The sequence below is a fragment of the Leptonotus elevatus genome, chromosome 7 (assembly GCF_054856555.1).
Source record: "Leptonotus elevatus isolate MCC_2025b chromosome 7, RoL_Lele_1.0, whole genome shotgun sequence".
NCBI classification, from domain to species: Eukaryota; Metazoa; Chordata; class Actinopteri; order Syngnathiformes; family Syngnathidae; genus Leptonotus; species Leptonotus elevatus.
The window spans coordinates 15,099,639-15,117,613 of record NC_141245.1 but is presented as its reverse complement, the minus strand read 5'-3'; the positions used below and the strand labels follow the sequence as shown (position 1 = coordinate 15,117,613).

The window sequence follows — 17,975 nt, the reverse complement described above, 5'->3', positions numbered from 1 at the left end:
TTTAAATCAATACTTAGGGCTATCAAAATTAAAGCGTTAACTCTCAAGATTGATTTAAATTCTTTAGTGTTAAAAAAATAATAATTCCGTTTTTTTTTTTTTACTTCCTGACTGTTACAGCCTCTAAACTGCAGCCAAACTTAGCCACCGGTGCGAAGATGAACAAACTACAAACTTTCGTTTTTTATTTGACGCTTGTCGGATTGTCTACTTTACAAAGCCAAATTAAAATAGCATATTAGTTGTATATATCTTTGCCGTATCATCTCAGAGTAAAATAGCCTGCTCAAGTTTCCTCCACTGGCTTGTGAAGTGTTGCTCGTGGGCACGACTAAATCTGGAAGCGAGAAGTTTCCATGAGAAAGAGAAGAGTCCATTTTGATCGTTCTGTTCAGCGGTCGCATTTTACAAGGCGAAGTATTCTACTCCCGGATCAAAGAAAGCTATTAGAACACTCTTTGATTCTAAATATACTTTGTATTTTGATCATTTTACGTGAACGTTCCAAGATTTTTACTCCAGCAAAAATAACAGTTACAAGCTTTGAAGAAAAAAAGTAGAAGCAGGAGAAACGTGATTAATCGCGATTAATCATCTGTAGCTACTATAATGTTGTGTCGTAGTATGCACGCATTTATGTTATGTACCATAATGTCGTGTACCTATTAGGTTGTATGAATCACGGTAATGTTGTGCATCATAAAGGTCTATGCATTAATGCTTTGTACCCTAAAGTTCTTTCATGTAATGTTGTGTAGCTGCATGTGTTAATGCTGTGAACCGTTATGGTTGGTATCATTATATTGTTTGTGCTAATGTTGTGTAGTGATTGGCGTGTTCCTGCTTATATAACTGCCCTTGCGATCCGTCACTGGGGGGGGTGTACCAAGTGTTCGGTGGAGGGTGCATACGGATAGTGTGCATCTAAAGTGGGAAACTGGATCTGTGCCACAGTAGCATATGAGCAAGACCGCACGCACGCACGCACGCACGCACGCACGCACGCACACACACACGAGACATGACCTTAGTCATATTGATATTTGATATAGTGTAATAAAAGTGGGCGTGAAATAGTTGCTGTCACTACCGATACGCATTATATTGAAAAGTTGCTTGCATGAGCGAATGGCCGGGGGTCGCCATGGCAACGAGCCGTCGCGTTTAATTTAGGAAGCACACCCAGGCCTGTTTCGGTGAAACCCGAGCCCGAGGGAGGATTTAGAACACGGACTGTGACACCTGGCGCTCATGTGCACCACAAACTGACGTCTTCTGCTGCAACACAACTCACAAGAGTTTTCAACAACAAAAAAACATCTTGTTTTTCCACGTTAACATTTGTATTAGCATATTTTAGAAGAGAATTTCAAAGGGTGGTCTCCCTACATGTACGCATGATATGAGTATGATTTATTAAGCTTCAAGCGGATGACTGAGGTTTAGCAAATTAGCAGCCGGCGCTAACGCTAGCGGCGCCTTGAGAGCAATTGGGGCAAAGCTTCACAGTACAAGCGGGGTCGTTTTAGGAAGCGCACCGCGTGTACCCCAACCCCAAAGAATCAGCCTTCAGTCATGTGATCGGCTGCAGGCTCAAAAAAGCTGGCATTGAGTCTTGCTGAGTGATGATATCAAACTAATAATGCAAAGGAAATACATCACTAGGTGCCAAAATATTCGAAACAGCCAAAGTATTATAGGCTATAGGGCACACATATAACACTGAAAACCAAAGCCATAACAAAATGTCTCAAACACATGAGAAAATACGTGTTCTTTTTTTTATAATTATTTTCATGACCATTTCCAAACTGCAGTCAGTGTTAGCACAAAACCGTCAAGCTTCTGTTTGAAAAAGAGTCAAGAAAAGCATACTAGAACATCAGAAATGTATTTGGAGTAAATTGGAGTAAAAATTAAATAAAATAAAAGAGAGCAATGATGATGACATGTCAAATCGGTAAAATTACCGAATGAACAATACTGAGCTCTTTAAAAAGAAAAAAGAAAAACAGAAAAAAAAGAAAGAAATGTATTTGGAGTTAATCAAAGGCACTTCAAATGGCAACAGGTGTGTCCTAGCCCGGAAGAGTAACTAATGGAAGCATTGTAATTGTAGTTTGATTACTTGTTACTCGTTTGGAGAAAGTTACATGACAAAGCGTAATTGACATTACTCATAATTAAGACAAGAAGCTAAAGTAGCCTAGCATATACGTCAAAGCTAAAGTAGCTTAGCCTACTTCAAAGTGGAAAAGTCAAGTTGTTGTAGCACATTTTTTTTGGAGTTGCCAACTTAAAAAAGTCTCCTTATGATAACAGATATTAAGTAAGCAGTACTTGATAATATTTTACTGAAAAGGAAAAGCTACTTCATCCAAAGTAGTATTGGTTGTCGGTTCAACACCGTTCAAATAAGTTGTCACAACTTAGAAAGGAAACGTTGGAAAAGTTGGTATCTGGTCGTGTTGTAGGCAAGGCCACACCAACTGAAATTGAGACATCATCGAGACGGGTCTCAAGACCGATCCAAAACTTCTGGAGTCTATGCCTTCGATTCTGAGACGAGACCCTTAAAAAGTGGTCTCGAGACTAAGACACATCACGAGAACTACTACACTAGTAGCTGGCATAAAAGTAGTTGAAGATAATCTGCTTGTGTTTTTTGAGGCAGCCAGGTCATAAATAGCAAGATTCTGATAACCAATGAATTGGCCGATTAATTAAAAAAAATTACGAAATGAATTTTGAAAAAAAAGTCGTACATAGTATAGTTGAACATAGTGTCGTTGAAAATAGAGTATGCGAACAATGGTTGGTATCCGGTGTGGTTGAACATGACATCGTCGAACACTATATCGTTGAAAATAGTTGAACATGGCTGAGAAAATGGCGTGTACACGCTTGAATCTGGCTGAGAACACGCTTGCGAACACATCATGCACACGCAAGGTGAAAGGTCTCAACCTTCCTCCTGCAGCTGTCGCCTCCGCCGCGTTTCCTCGTTGCCTTTTACAACACCAGGCCCGCTCGCGTCCAATCACATCAGGGCGGGCCGAGTCCTTTCAGCCAGTCGGGGTGGAGGTGACGCTATAAAAGTCTTCGTCCAACACCTGGCACACTTGGGCAACCCCTACATTTGGTGGACAGGATCTGATCCCGGGATCTGTTACCTCTTTCTTTCCTCCTGAGAAGGTAACCGGCCGACGATCATGACTCAATTTAGCCTTGAGTTGGTCTTTAGAATAACACAATTTTTTAAAAATGTTTTAGAAAATTAAGAAGTTCAGGTTTTAGGGTTTTGAATGTGCTCAGTCGGTTGGTGGAGATTTGTTGCAAAAATCACACTGGAGGTCGTAACTAAAATTGGATTGTTACATTTAATTTTAAATTTGCTTAAAATTTAAATTCAATTTGAAAATTTTGGTTTTCACAGTTGCTAAAAGAAAGAAAAAAAGAAAAATAATGATCAAATTATTTTTAAAACGTGAAAAATAAAATGTAAATAGTCATTTGAAAACATTTGATTTAATTTTATACTCTAATTATTGTAATGCTAGAAAGTACAATGCATTACGGCAATTTCAAAAAAGCATTAAACATTTTTATTTCATTGTACATTCCGATAGATATATAATAGATAAATATTTTTTTTAAAAATAAGATCTTTCAAAAATATATTTTATTTTAAATTATTTATTCTGATGCATTAATGTAAAAAAACATTCAAAAACATGTTTTTAAGTCGGAAGTCTTTAATTGTAAATCCCAATTAATCTAATGCAATGAAATGAAAATACTTGCCCAAACTACACAAATAAAAGACAGGCATTAAAAAAATTTTTTTTAATCTAGTAATTGTTGCGTAATACTGTCAAATTTTCATTTTCATGTGGTAAAATATAACACCTGCTCATACTTTTGAATTGTATTTCGGGTCTGAGCGTGGAACAAGAGTGGTGTTCTGAGGTTGGACGAGTTGCGACAGATGTACGCGTACACACTGCCTTCCCTATTTAGTTCCCTGGCCGAAGGTGCTGTGAAGAGGGCGGGTTCGAGTAGACTATTATTAATACTTGCTGGGGGCGGGGTAAGTGGCACAGCTGAGAAAGACATTGACAGAGCTGAGACACGGATACCTTTGACTTTTAGCTAACACTTGATGGCTAGCACTTTTGCCGGTTGAAGAGGCGACGCAGAAACAGGGAGGGAGGGAGGTTTGCGGATAATGAGAAGATGTCTACGCTTTACTCAAAGACTCATCAACAAAGCCATTAAAGCACTCGGAGAGACTTCAGACAATGCTCAGGGTGCTTCATTCATTACAAAAAAACACTCATATTTTATCCATCAATAAGTAATCATTTTGAATCTATTTGATTCCAGTTGGAGAAGAAATCGCAGCCATGGCCAAGAATTGTCACAATGACTACAAGATGAAGTTCTCGGTGGACGATGAGTTCCCCGATCTGTCCCTGCACAACAACCATATGGCCAAGGTACACGCGAACGCACTCTCCGTCAAGATTATATGTAGTATAATTTGTCTAGAAAATTGTTGTAAGCCCATAACATTGTATTCCTTATTAAAAACATTCAAGAAAAATCAACATCAATTGCTCAAACAAATACTGAATCCCTATTAACTCATTCACTGCCATTGACGGCTGTAGACGTCAAAAATTCATTTGAACTATTTATATTAGTTTAACATTTTTTTCCACTCTTGTTAACAAGAGTATAAAAACCTAGAATTGTTTTATTGTACATTTAGAATATATATAACGTGTGATTAATTGTGAGTTAACTAGTGAAGTCATGCGATTAATTATGATTACAAATTTTAATCGCCTGACGCCCCACATTTTTAATGTTTTCTTTTCTTTTTTATTCATTCACTGCCATTGACAGCTGTAAACATCAAAAATTAATTTAAACTATTTCTGTTAGTTTAAAAATGTTCCCCACTTTTGTTAACAAGAGCATGAAAACCTATAATTGTTTTATTGTACATTTAGAACAGATATAACATTTGTGATGAATCTAAAGTTAACTATTGAAATCATGCGATTAATCACAATTTAAAAATGGATGAAATGTTGACTGATTAACGCAAATATTATCAGTGCTCTGCATTGTAAATCATTCGCCTGCCGCTATTATCCTGCCATCATGGCCGCGTAAACAAATGGGTTAGGTAGTTTCCCGTGGTCTGGACGGGCCATGAAGGCAACACAGACTTTTGTTTTGGAAAGCTACGTACGTTAGCATAAATGCATTGATTTTTATAATGACTAAAGTGCCGCCGGTGTCCTCTTTTACACAGATTCTGACCAAGGATATCTACAGCAAGCTGAGGGGCAAGTCCACCCCCAGCGGTTTCACCGTGGATGACGTCATCCAGACTGGCGTGGACAACCCCGGTAAGCCGAGTTCCAAACGCTTTGCAGTTTGGAAGAAAATTTAAAAAAAAGATGCCATGAACTTTGGCATGGTCCTCCTCAGGCCACCCCTTCATCATGACCGTGGGCTGTGTTGCTGGTGACGAGGAGTGCTACGAGATCTTCAAGGACCTGCTGGACCCCATCATCTCGGACCGTCACAACGGGTACGGACCCAACGACAAGCACAAGACCGACCTCAACTTCGAGAACCTGAAGGTGAGTTATTCTTCCTAGATGCCACACTGACTTTAAAGCTACTGAATGTAGAATATTCCATTTCGAATCGCTACTGCCACCTGCTGACGAAAAATTTAACTGAACATACCGTTCTTCACATACACACCGCGCACATTACGTCACATCCGCAGAGAGGGCGCGGGAAATTCTAACCCGAATCCAGTCTGAAAACTATTGGCCAAAAGCTTGCAGGAGTACCCATTGTGAACAACTAAAGTTTTAATCTACTAATTAGAAGGCATTTCGGTCATAAATGGTCAAATAAAACGCTTACTGTAAAGTTATTTGGGGGGGTTCCATATTGCAACTTAAAGAACAAGAAAAACAGTAACTTAATTTAAGCAAAAACAGACTTTTTGGATTAACTGAATAGTCTTTTGAGACCTTTTGAGACTGGTATTTCATTTCTGATTATTTAATTTCTGAGTATATGTTGACCCCATGGCTCAATGGGGTGTGTGTTGATCTTGTTGCTCTTTCAGGGTGGAGATGACCTGGACCCCAACTATGTTCTGTCCAGCCGCGTGCGTACCGGCCGTAGCATCAAGGGCTTCACCCTGCCGCCGCACAACAGCCGTGGAGAGCGCAGAGGCATTGAGAAGCTGTCCATCGAGGGTGACTAGTTTTTAAAAAATTGCTTCATGAAGATCTATTTAGTTGCTTAGATTAATAGCTTTACTAATACAGATTGATTTTAAATAATAACAAAACATTTGATTTTTTTTGTTGTTAAATAGCATTTTACTGGTACACATTTAGAATTGGTCTTATTAATCATAATGAAATAAATGATAAAATTCAGAATCTTTTTTTTTATTAATATAATGATCAATGTTTTATTTCAGAAAACATTTTTGATTAAATATTGTTAATCAATATATAAGCAATACAAGGAATTATAAAAAAATAAAGCACTTTGCAAAAACGTTTTTATAATTATTTACTTAAATAAAAATCGGTTAATTAATTTTTTAATCAAATGCAATTCAAAAATAATTATTTTATTATAAAAATGAAAAAATCTGCAAATACAATTGCTAGGACAAGTGCTAACAGAAGTGAAATTGTAATACAAGTGGTAAAGCGAGCGCTAACGCAAATGCTAACACAAGTGCTAAAGCAAGTGCTAACAAAAGTTGCTAACACCAAGCGCAAACACAAGGGCAAAAATGCTAACACAAGTGCTTACATAAACTCAAAACACAAGTGCAAAAATGCTAACAGAAATTGCAATACAAGCGCTAACACAAGCACCAAAGCAAGCGCAAACACGAGCTCTGACCCAAGTGCTAAGACAAGCGCTAAAATTGTCTCACCTCCACCAGCTCTGGCCACCCTGGAGGGCGAGTTCAAGGGCAAGTACTACCCCCTGGACGGCATGACCGACGCCGAGCAGGAGCAGCTGATCGCCGACCACTTCCTGTTTGACAAGCCCGTGTCCCCGCTGCTGACGTGCGCCGGCATGGCCCGTGACTGGCCCGACGCCAGGGGCATCTGGTGAGAGGAAACTGTCTGCCGTGTAGCACTTGTGAGAAGCGTGTGTGGCCACCCGAGATGGTAGCGCCTGTAGAAAATCTGCCCGTAATGCCTTGCAAATCATCATTTCTTTACTTCAATGTTTCAATCTAGAAACTTTTATGAAGATATTAACCCTTTTCTCATAACATTACTTGCGTTATAAGAAAATACATACAAATCATCATAACAAATCCTGGCCCTGGCAATGTATTAGTGAAAAAAATCAAAACATTTTCTTAACTCATTCACTGCCATTGACAGCTATAGACGTCAAAAATTCATTTGAACAATTTCTATTAGTTAACCTTTTCTTCTTCATTTTTGTAGAGTATGAAGACCTATAATTTGTACATTTAGAACAGATATAAAATTTGTGATTAATCGTGAGTTAACTAGTGAAGTCATGCGATTAATTACGATTACAAATTTTAATCGCCTGATGCCCCTAATTTTTAATAATCTTTTCTTTAAAAAAAATAATAAATTAATAATTGTTTTTGTTGTTTAAAAAAAAATATATATATATTATTAAAAATTAGGGGCGTCAGGTGATTAATTTTTTTTAATCGTAATTAATCGCATGACTTCAATAGTTAACTCACGATTAATCACACATTTTATGTCTGTTCTAATACAATAAAAAAAGGTTTTCATACATATTAACAAAAATGGGGGGGAAAAGTTCAAATGAATTTTTGACGTCTATAGCCGACAATGGCAGTGAATGAGTAAAAAAGCTGACTTAAAAAAAAACAACGAAAAACAACAAATCACTACTTTTGAAAATAACATATTTTAGTGAAAAATATCAGTGAAAAACATTTCTCCAAAAAAATATTGATTCCCCAGATAGAAAGATAGTAGGTAGTGTGTAGATGGTGACGTTGATTTGGTTGTGCAGGCACAACGACAACAAGACTTTCCTGGTGTGGGTGAACGAGGAGGACCACCTGCGTGTCATCTCCATGCAGAAGGGCGGCAACATGAAGGAAGTGTTCAGGCGCTTCTGTGTGGGTCTGCAGAAGGTAAGCAAAAAAAACCCCACACACATTGAAATGAAAAAAATGTGAATACATTTGTTGACGGATGGCCTTTTCCTCAGATTGAGGAGATCTTCAAGAAGCACAACCACGGCTTCATGTGGAACGGGCACCTGGGCTACGTCCTGACCTGCCCGTCCAACCTGGGCACCGGCCTGCGCGGTGGCGTCCATGTCAAGCTGCCCAAGCTCAGCACGCACCCCAAGTTCGAGGAGATCCTCACCAGACTGCGCCTGCAGAAGCGCGGCACAGGTAATATGACGCACTGCTCTGACACAAGCTCCCATCCGGTCCGATGTCCAACTTCAGTCCAGAGTACTAATGCATCCTAAAATGCACTAGAAGCAGATTTTTTTTTTTTTTAAAGAAGACAAATGTTTTTTCTTCCATTACATTAGACCCGCGAATTTGCATATTTTAAAAATCGCCCACTCTTCCTTCCTCCAGGTGGCGTGGACACGGCCTCCGTGGGTGGCGTGTTCGACATCTCCAACGCCGACCGTCTGGGCTCCTCCGAGGTGTACCAGGTTCAGCTGGTTGTGGATGGCGTTAAGCTGATGGTGGAGATGGAGAAGAAGCTGGAGAAGGGCGAGTCCATCGACGGAATTATCCCCGCCCAGAAGTAAACTAAAAGACCAACAACCACCGCGGTGACCATGACTGTCTCTGTTGTTGCTGTTTTTTGTTTTGTTTTTATATCAAAACCAAAAAGAAGCCTGGTTGTTCTTTGACAACATCAGTATCCTCCTTTCCTTTCTTTGACTTGTTTCTCCTCTGTAACATCCTGGGATCAATCCATCCGCTCACTATTTCTCTGGTTGTAAATTAGAACTGGACAAATAAACAAATGCCCCATTTAAAAACAAACTACTTTGTCTTGATTTATTTTTTGCGAACTGACTGTTAATTACTCAACTAGATATTTGACGAATTACCATCTAGATTATCTGCACCCTAATGTATTCTGGGGACGGGTATTAATAAACTTCGGCTTCATCCCTAACCTTGCCAGGAAGATGAATTATTGCGGTATTTGTGAGTTCACAAACTCCGGAGTTTGCAGCCGATCTTTTTCCGATCGGACCAATCAGGCGTTGTTTAGGCAGGACGAAACCAATAAGCGCCGATGGCGGTGTGGAACAAACCAACCTAACAGACGAATGGATGCTACAATCAATTATGTTCTCGCAGAATTACTCACCGTTTTTCTTGTTGAATTTGAACAGCGAGGAGTTTCGTGCATCTTTATCAGGTAAGATTTAAAAGTTTGGGATCAATTCTCGCGTAAAAACTTTTCCTTAAAATCAAAACAATCTAAAAAACTAACAACAAAAAAACACATAATTTTAAATAAAATAAAAATCTAAAAAAGGTGCTTGAAAATACTTTACATTGAAAAAATATATAACTATAGTAAAACAATAATAATGTGTAGATAACTCAAAATGTTTTTAGCAAAAAACAAAAACAAAATCTCCCCAAGAACGCATCAAAAAATTTTGACCTTTTCACCACATTACACCTCAAGCACCACAAAACCTGAATACAACTATAATGGCTCCATTCAATTATAAACTCACCTTAATTGTTACTAGGCATTTCTGCTCTTTTAATTTACCCATGTAGACATATTCTAATCAATTTTACAACAGTTGGGAGCCAGGTGCACTAACCACGAGGCTAAACGTTCATCTCCTAGGCCTTGATTACGGCATTGAGATTAAACGGTGCCTATTTCAAACTACAAAACATGCAAGGTCTCAAATTAGAATAAAGCAGAGGGAAATGACTCGACTAAATTCAATACAATGCTTTAACAACACTTAAGCTTCACCAGTACACCGAGGATGTATGTAGTACATCTAAAATGCTACTGCCAACGAATGATACACATTCCGCCTATCGTTGCTCACGAACAATTACCTCTTATGGACTCAATACTGTGGGCTTTATTATGCACAGTAGTTATTTCCTTTAACCGTTATGGGGGTGCACCATTCCTGGAGATACTGCAATACCAGGTCGATGCGTGGAGTGGACGGAGCAAGCCCCTATTCCATCTCCCAGTTCCAAAAATCAATTTAATATATGGTCCCCGGGTAGGGGACGTATCAGATATTAAACTGATAAGAACAGATTTTTTCTTTTTCATGTTTTTATTGTCACTTTTCAATCAATTACAAATTTACATTTCTCCAATATGGAGCATTCATTTTGTCTCAAATATGACATGTAAAAATAAAAACAAAATAAAAAATGAAAAATGAAAAAACATTCATATCTATTGTGCAGGAGCGTAGCACTGCATTACTAATTGGGACTTCATCCCACCCTCTCAAAAAGCGCTTGTCCAGGACCTGCCGGGTAGCCCTTTTTGCTCCTTCCCTCCTGGAGAGCCAGGCCGTCGCTGCCGAGACCTTCACCGTGTAGCTCCGGTTCCCTCCTCCGGGCGGGCACAGGCGACGCTTCTTGGTGGCTGTGTCCTTGGCCTGCCGCGTGCAGCTTCGATGGTCTCTGCAGCCATTCGGAGCACAGCCACGGGGGGGGTCTGCCTGTGCCTCCTTACCAGCAAGTTTCTGGAGGTCCACATGGCGTCTTTGATGGCGGCAAGGGTGAGCCAGTCTTTCGCAAACTCCTCTCGGGAACACTTGGCTTGGCTCACCCCGTAGAGCACGTATTGTGCATTTAGGACCTCCCTTGCTGGCAAGTCCGGGAATTTTCTCAGGTGGCCGGCTGTTGCCCACAGGTCTACGGCAGCACTGCACTCCCAGAGGAGGTGCCTCACCGACTCCTGGGCGCCACAACCAGGTCGGGGGCAGGTTGAGTGCGCTGACATTCCTCGGGAGTGCATAACGGCCCTGACTGGGAGAATCTCGTGGGCCACCATCCACGACAGGTCCCGAAGTCTGTTTGGGAGGGCAGGATGGTTGGCGTTGCGCCAAACAGTTGTGGGCTTGCCGAATGCAAGCCCGCGCACTTGACTCGCTGTTTGCCGCTCCTGCACAATAGAGATGAGAGACTTGTGATTTTTCAAAATGTGACAATCTTCATTTTCCAATTTAAAATTTCTTAAAATTTTGGGATAAAAGAATGTGCTGGTGGTAAATTAAAAGACACCGGAAGTCTTTGGTCGCTGGGTATTAGTTTTAATTTACGGAGGTACGATCCCATCCAGAATCGTGTCATTGCTTGACTTTTGGGATTGCTGGATGGTCCCAGAGCATTTTGCAGATGGAGGGCCACATATCTGCTGCCCAAAAAGAGCTGGAGATCCGGCACGCCTTTTCCACCCTTCTCTTTTGTTTTTTTCATCGTGTCCCTCCTCAGTCTTTCCCATTTAGAACCCCAGATAAAGTAAAAAATTGCACGGTCCAAATCTAAAAGCACATTTCTTTTTGGGATAAAAACTGAACTGATTAATAAAAGCAAGGGTAAAATTACTGCTTTTATTATTAAAATCTTCCCCTCTAAAGTCAACTCTCTCAGTCTCCAAAAGCCAAGTTTTTTTCTCACTTTCCCTACCACGTCGCCCCAGTTTGTATCCCCTCCCCCTCCCTTACTGAATTTAATCCCAAGTATTTTCTGGTCCGTTTGTATCTCCGTCAGGGGCAGTCCTGTCTTCTGTGTCGCGGTCCATGGTCCGTAAAACTGTGCTTGGGTCTTGTCTCTGTTGAATTTAGAGCCAGACGCTCTTCCATATCAGTCAGTCAAGTCCAGGGTCCTTGTCACGGATAAAATGTCAGAACACAGGATGTTAATATCGTCCATATATAAAACACACTTTGTTGTGAGTCCCCCGCCCCCTGGAATACTCACCCCCTCGATCATTTTGTCCCTTCTCAAAATCTGTGCCAACGGTTCTATGCATAGAACATAGAGGAGGGCAGATAAGGGACAGCCCTGACGGACGCCGCAGTTAATTTGCACTGCTTTTGTCAAGTTCCCGTTGACCACAAATTTGCTGGTAATATCTCGATACAGCAGGCCCACCCACTCTAGATACCTTCCCGGGAAACCCCATTTTTGCAGTAGCCTAAAAAGGTACTGGTGCGAGATCCGATCAAAAGCCTTCTCAAAGTCTAAATTTAGGACTACTAGCCGCATATTTCTGTCTCTCGCATAACAGATGGTGTCACGAATCAGCATAAGGCTGTCCGTGATCTTCCTCCCCGCGATGGCACAGGTTTGGTCCGGGTCGATCAAATCCTGTAAAAACTCAGACATACGCATAGCTAAAAGTTTGCTAAAAAGTTTGCAATCAACATTTAAAAGTGTAATTGGACGCCAGTTGTTCAGGTCTGTTTTGTCTCCCTTCTTATGCAGTAAAGTGACTATCCCTATTCTAAAACTGTCTGGTAGTCGGTTTGTTTTGTCCAGTTCATTAAAAACAGTGAGTAAGTCTGGTGCTAAAATGTCCCAAAAAGTCAGGTAAAATTCCGAGCAGAGGCCATCCTCGCCCGGAGATTTTGCCTTCTTCAATTGTTTTACACATGTATTTAGTTCTTCAGGTGTAAAATCCTGTGTTAAAGGCCCATTGTCAGTCACTGTTTTTTCAATGAAGTTTAAAACCTCTACCATTATCTCCTCTTGGGTATCTTTACGCTCATACAGTTTTTGATAGTAAGTTTCCACTGCTTCAATTATTTCATTATTTGTTTCTGTAATAGTCCCGTTTTCTTTTTTTAGTTTAAAAATGCCCCCACCCTTGCTCATAATTTTTTTAAAGAAGTACCTTGTGCATTTTTCACCTTCTTCTATTTCCTTCTCTCTGCTCCTTAATAAAAACCCTTTGCTCTGAATATCTGCCATTGCTTTCATTTCTTTTTTGATCTCTTTAATTTCATCATTAAAATTTATCCCCTCTTGTGTCAGATTAAAATACCTTTGCAGTCTCTTTTGCATTGCCAGCATACATTTCATTTCCTTGATTTTCTTCTCTCTTCCTGCTTTTTTAAAAAAAGTCTGAGTCCTTACCTTCATCATTTCCCACCATTGTGCCCGTGATTTGTAAAGGTCTTGAAGGGTCTGCCAGTCCTTGTACCGCTCCCTGTACTGAGAGACCAAAGTCTCGTCCTCGAGCAGGGAGCAGTTCAATTTCCACAGACCTCTTCCAATAGTCACGCCAGAAGAAAGTGAAAGGGTGCAAGACAGTATTAGGTGATCTGAGAAAAAAACAGGAGTTAATCTAGCATCAATCTGTGTCCAACCCCGTGTAAATACGTAATCTATGCGAGAGGCTCTGGTGCCGTCACCACTAAACCAGGTGAAGCCCTCCTCTCTTGGATGCATGGTTTTAAAGCAGTCCTCTAATTTGAATACGCGGCACATGTCTTGCAATAAAACCGATGTTTTGTCAATTTTAAAATCCTCCCCAGCTCCCTTCCTATCCTTCCTATTTAAAACACAATTAAAATCACCTCCAATAATTAGTGGATTATGACCTAGCATGTGCGACTGCAAATTCTCTAAAATATCATACCTGTTATGCTTTTCATTAGAACCATAAATATTTAAAAGGCTAAAGTCCCGTTCTGTAAAAGTTAAATGTGCTAACAGTGCTCGTCCGTCTCTCACCACTGTGCTCCCCTTTAAAACAATCTGAGGATTATTTATTAAAATGGCCACTCCATCATTTCTATTTTCGTTTGAGCCACTCCATAGTGATGGATGTGGCCACATTTCCTCCCACTGTTTGTAATTTCTTAAAAAGGGTATGCCACATTCTTGGATTAAAAACAGATCAGATTTAAAAGTTTTTAGAAATGTTAAAACGCTCTGAGCTCTAATCTTTGACTTCACGCTTCTAACGTTAATAGTTGAGAAGGTGAGGTTCATAGGTATGATTAAAAATAAAAAAATAAAAACACAGATGGGGTTACAAAATTTTAAGAGAACATTATTTTAAAAAAAACAAGGCAGTCGCTAAGGTATTTCTCGAGAGCGTATTTCTTCCTTTACCTCAGCAAAAGGGGCAGAGCTAAAACACTGGTCGTCTGTCAGGGGCACTTGAGGTGTTGATCGCTCACGCAACCTTAAATTCATAGTGTTTCTGCTTTTTGGCGTTGATTGCAGTACTATGTTTAAAAAGGAGAGTTCATTTGGTGAATCCGAGGGGAAGACCCTGGTCTCCCCCACCTCGCTATCTGGGCTCCCGGGCCTTCCCCTCTTCTCCGTGGACAGGGGAGACTCAGAGGACCGTTGAGATGCAAGCCTTTTATTATTTTGAGCACAAGTGATCTGGGTGTCTTCACTGTCAGCCTCATGTGGACTGACTTCGCTTGACTCGCTTGTGGGCATTTCTTGCAGCATCTCACTTTCCTCTGAGCTCTCGATTGGTGGGGCCGGCCTGCTCTCCTCCCCTTGCCCCTCCTCCCCTTGCCCCTCCTCACCTGTCCCCTCTCCACCAATGACAGGATTTGGAGGGAAATTTGAATTTTCTTTGGGACATTCAATTTGTTTGTCAGCTTCATTTCCATTTCCTTGTGCCATTTCTTTTCCAGCCTTCAGTTTGTTGGCAAATGATTTTGGACAATTTCTGTAGAGGTGGTTAGTTTCCCCACAAAGATTGCACTTTCTGCCATTGGTACATTCTTCAAAAGTATGCCCAATTACTCTACATTTCCTACAAATTGTTTTCTCACACGCTTCCGCCAGGTGTCCATGCTCACCACACTTGCGGCAGAGCTTGGGCTGGCCCTGGTAATGTATGTAGCCCCGGTTTTCACCCAAGACTATCATTGGTGGGAGATGTTTCAGGCCCTGAAAGCCCTGGGGGTCCTGCCATTGTTGGATGGGTACCCGCCAGGCACAGTTCCAGATGCCGTCCTCATCCCTCACCTTCACAGCCTGGCCTTTAACCGTGCAATATCTACCCAGCCAAAAACAAATGTCTTCTGCATTCACTGTCTCATTAAACATTCTGACAATAACTGTTTTAGCAGCATTATCAGTCAGTTTTTCAACATTGAACACAGAGAACTGGGCTTTCACATTTTCAAAACGAGTCCAAAATTCACAAAGGTTCACAGCAGAGGTGAAACTCACATCAAATCCCTTACTAAAGGGCAAAGTTATAATACAATTTAAATCCTCAGCTTTAAATTTCAGGGTTTGTTGGACAAGCTTTCTGGAGAAGTCCAGCCTGGACATCCACAGAGGCTCACCACCATCCCTTTCCCGAAACACAAATCGAACACTGTGGTGCCTCCGCATGCCGGCATATGTAGCCGACATGTCGGAGACAACCACTTGGTCACAACTTCTCACGAACAAAAAAACAGTACACTCACCTTTGTCGTTCTCCTATAACACAAAGTTTAAACAACACAATAACAATACCCCTGCAATTGAGTTAGATTCACAGCCACAACAGGCATAGAATTATCTCTCAACAGAGGCGATCGCAGTCTTAGCCAAAAGGCCGAGAAGCGATAACCACAAAGGGTCAGGAGCGACGAATTCATTCCAGAGACTACAATTTAAAGTTACGGTTGCACAGGTAGACTAATTATAATGTCACACAATCGACATGCCAAACAACCATACACCATTTAGAATCATAATGCGTCAACGGCGTTGTTTTTAACCTGAGCATAGAACGTTCGTGTGTTCGTGTATGTTTTGTTCACGTCGACCCAATAGAAAGCGGCAATAAACTGAACTCCTTATGCCGTGTGAGAATAGTTTTTAAAAACCGACGAAAATAATAAGTAATTTGTAATAACAATCGGCTGTTGGTATATTGCTGTGGTCCAAAACCGGGGAGCTGTTTGACCAACATTTTGACAAAAAGACATCATGCAGCTACTACCACTACTACTAGTTACTTCCTGTTCCTGCTTGTTAGCAAAATGGCAGTAGCACTCTACCGCCATCAACGCAGTGGAGGTGAACTACACGCATTCATGAGTTATGAATTGAATTGAATTATGAAAACCATGCTGCCAGCATGCAAAGTCTACGTTCATGAATAGTGACCGGCCATCACAAGTTTCAACGTATATTAAACAGTAACAATGCATTGTTCATGGAAACGTCAAAACAAGGCGGAGAGAAAGCTAAAACAAACACCAACCTCACTTTACGAATAGCAACTGATGCAACCTGCACAACAACGAATGCGTGAGATGTGAATGGAATCAAAAATTAATTTAATGAGATTTTATTAACATTTGATCAGGGGAGAGCGCGAACGCAGTCCCCCACTACCACAAATTATGCAGTCGAGATTCCCACATTTGGGGAATTCGCACGGGTCAGCACAGCCGGAGTGCAATGGCTGAGCCTCGCCCTGGGTGAACCACCTTCTTGATCATGGTATCTCCCCTGCCAGGTAAGTATGAGTTGGATGCGGCGCGAGCACGAAAGTCATTCACGCGCACACTATGTGAAGCGATGGTTTCACAACACGTAGACAATCATACGGACATATCGGAACACATTGCACGCATACACACATTTAAAAAGTAGTGTAAGCAAATACACTAACAAGTATGCGTTCTATTTGAGTATTTGAAGTTGGCGTCGAGAGTCAGTGGCTTCCCATAATGCATAGCGACATCGAGAAATGATATGCTACCATTAAACTGCACCCATTCACACACTAAAACATGCAACGTCTCAAATTTTAATAAAACAGAGAGAAATCAGCCAACTACATTCAAAACAATAAACATAACCGTAATGAGTGTGTGTGCGGCGTGGGGGGGGGGGGTGTTACCCAGTGTAATGCTTTCTTTACGTCCCAAACAGACAACACTTCCGGTTTACGAATGTGTTGGATGTGCATCTAATATGTTTCTGCCACCTAGTGTTGGAAAGATTAAGCTTTTTGAACACTCGAAGCTTGCACACAAACCCCTCTGGTGGTTGAAATAAAACAGTAACTTGAACTACTAGGCTGGCGGGTTGGAGTCGTGGTTTATTTAACCCCGTCCCCTGAGGCATTGAATGTTCTGATGATAACTGATATAATAAGCATAAAAGCTATGGATACTACAAACACAATTGAGTTAAATGACAACAGGCATGTTCTTAACCCTGGAGAACCCAAGAACCCTTTTCTTCTTTGGAAAATTAGGAATTATACATTAAATGACTGCTATAAGTTCACTGAGCACCAAAATATATGTTTTTTCAATTTTAACCTTTTTTTTTTTAACTAGCTCAGAGTTATCAATATATATATATATATATATAAAACATAATCCTCGGCATTCTGCAACATGATATGAAATAGATTAACAAAAAAACACAATTTTACCATATGATGGTTTGCTGAGAAAATTGGCATGTTGCCAGCCATCTTGTCACCACTCTTGCTCATTCATGTAAGTGCAATATTTATCCAGAAGTGGCACTCTGGACTTTTGAAGTCAAGTTCGTAAAAAAAAAAAAAAAGGTCTGGTATTTGAATAGCAGAATTTATAGGGGCCAAATGTGTCCCTGTGGGATTTCCGGAATTAACTTCAACCATGTGAGGGGGTGCACCGTTCCCGGAAGTACTGCAATACCAGGTCGATGCGTGGAGTGGACGGAGCAAGCCCCTATTCCATCTCCCAGTTCCAAAAATCAATTTAATATATGGTCCCCGGGTAGGGGACGTATCAGATATTAAACTGATAAGAACAGATACTACACTTGATCTTAGCCAAAAGGCCGAGAAGCGATAACCACAATGGGTCAGGAGCAACCAATTCATTCCAGAGACTACAAGTTAAAGTATCGGTTGCACACG

At 40.7% G+C, this 17,975-nt stretch overlaps 1 protein-coding gene and 3 non-coding genes across 4 annotated transcripts; 1 reads left to right on the top strand and 3 right to left on the bottom strand.

Annotated features, from left to right (window-relative positions):
- The first annotated feature begins 3,040 nt into the window (after window positions 1-3,040).
- On the top strand, window positions 3,041-9,106 carry ckmb (creatine kinase, muscle b). Its single transcript, XM_086080142.1, has 9 exons — window positions 3,041-3,195; window positions 4,387-4,499; window positions 5,327-5,423; window positions 5,506-5,660; window positions 6,164-6,296; window positions 7,007-7,178; window positions 8,101-8,224; window positions 8,302-8,491; window positions 8,687-9,106. The coding sequence occupies exons 2-9, from the start codon at window positions 4,407-4,409 to the stop codon at window positions 8,863-8,865; spliced, it is 1,143 nt and encodes a 380-aa protein (XP_085936268.1). The 5' UTR covers window positions 3,041-3,195; window positions 4,387-4,406; the 3' UTR covers window positions 8,866-9,106.
- Window positions 9,107-10,223: 1,117 nt separating this feature from the next.
- Window positions 10,224-10,417, bottom strand: LOC147171088 (U2 spliceosomal RNA). Its single transcript, XR_015095703.1, has one exon. It is a non-coding gene; the product is annotated as a U2 spliceosomal RNA (small nuclear RNA).
- A 5,998-nt stretch (window positions 10,418-16,415) lies between these two features.
- LOC147171087 (U1 spliceosomal RNA) lies at window positions 16,416-16,579 on the bottom strand. Its single transcript, XR_015095663.1, has one exon. It is a non-coding gene; the product is annotated as a U1 spliceosomal RNA (small nuclear RNA).
- A 1,138-nt stretch (window positions 16,580-17,717) lies between these two features.
- LOC147171086 (U2 spliceosomal RNA) lies at window positions 17,718-17,908 on the bottom strand. Its single transcript, XR_015095699.1, has one exon. It is a non-coding gene; the product is annotated as a U2 spliceosomal RNA (small nuclear RNA).
- Between the last annotated feature and the right edge of the window lie 67 nt (window positions 17,909-17,975).

Excerpts from the sequence above, each read along its gene's own strand:
- ckmb (XM_086080142.1), top strand. The coding sequence starts at position 4,407 with ATGGCCAAGAATTGTCACAATGACTACAAGATGAAGTTCTCGGTGGAC. Across the intron at positions 5,424-5,505 it reads GACTGGCGTGGACAACCCCG|GCCACCCCTTCATCATGACC; the intron begins GTAAGCCGAGTT and ends GGTCCTCCTCAG. Across the intron at positions 8,492-8,686 it reads CCTGCAGAAGCGCGGCACAG|GTGGCGTGGACACGGCCTCC; the intron begins GTAATATGACGC and ends TCCTTCCTCCAG.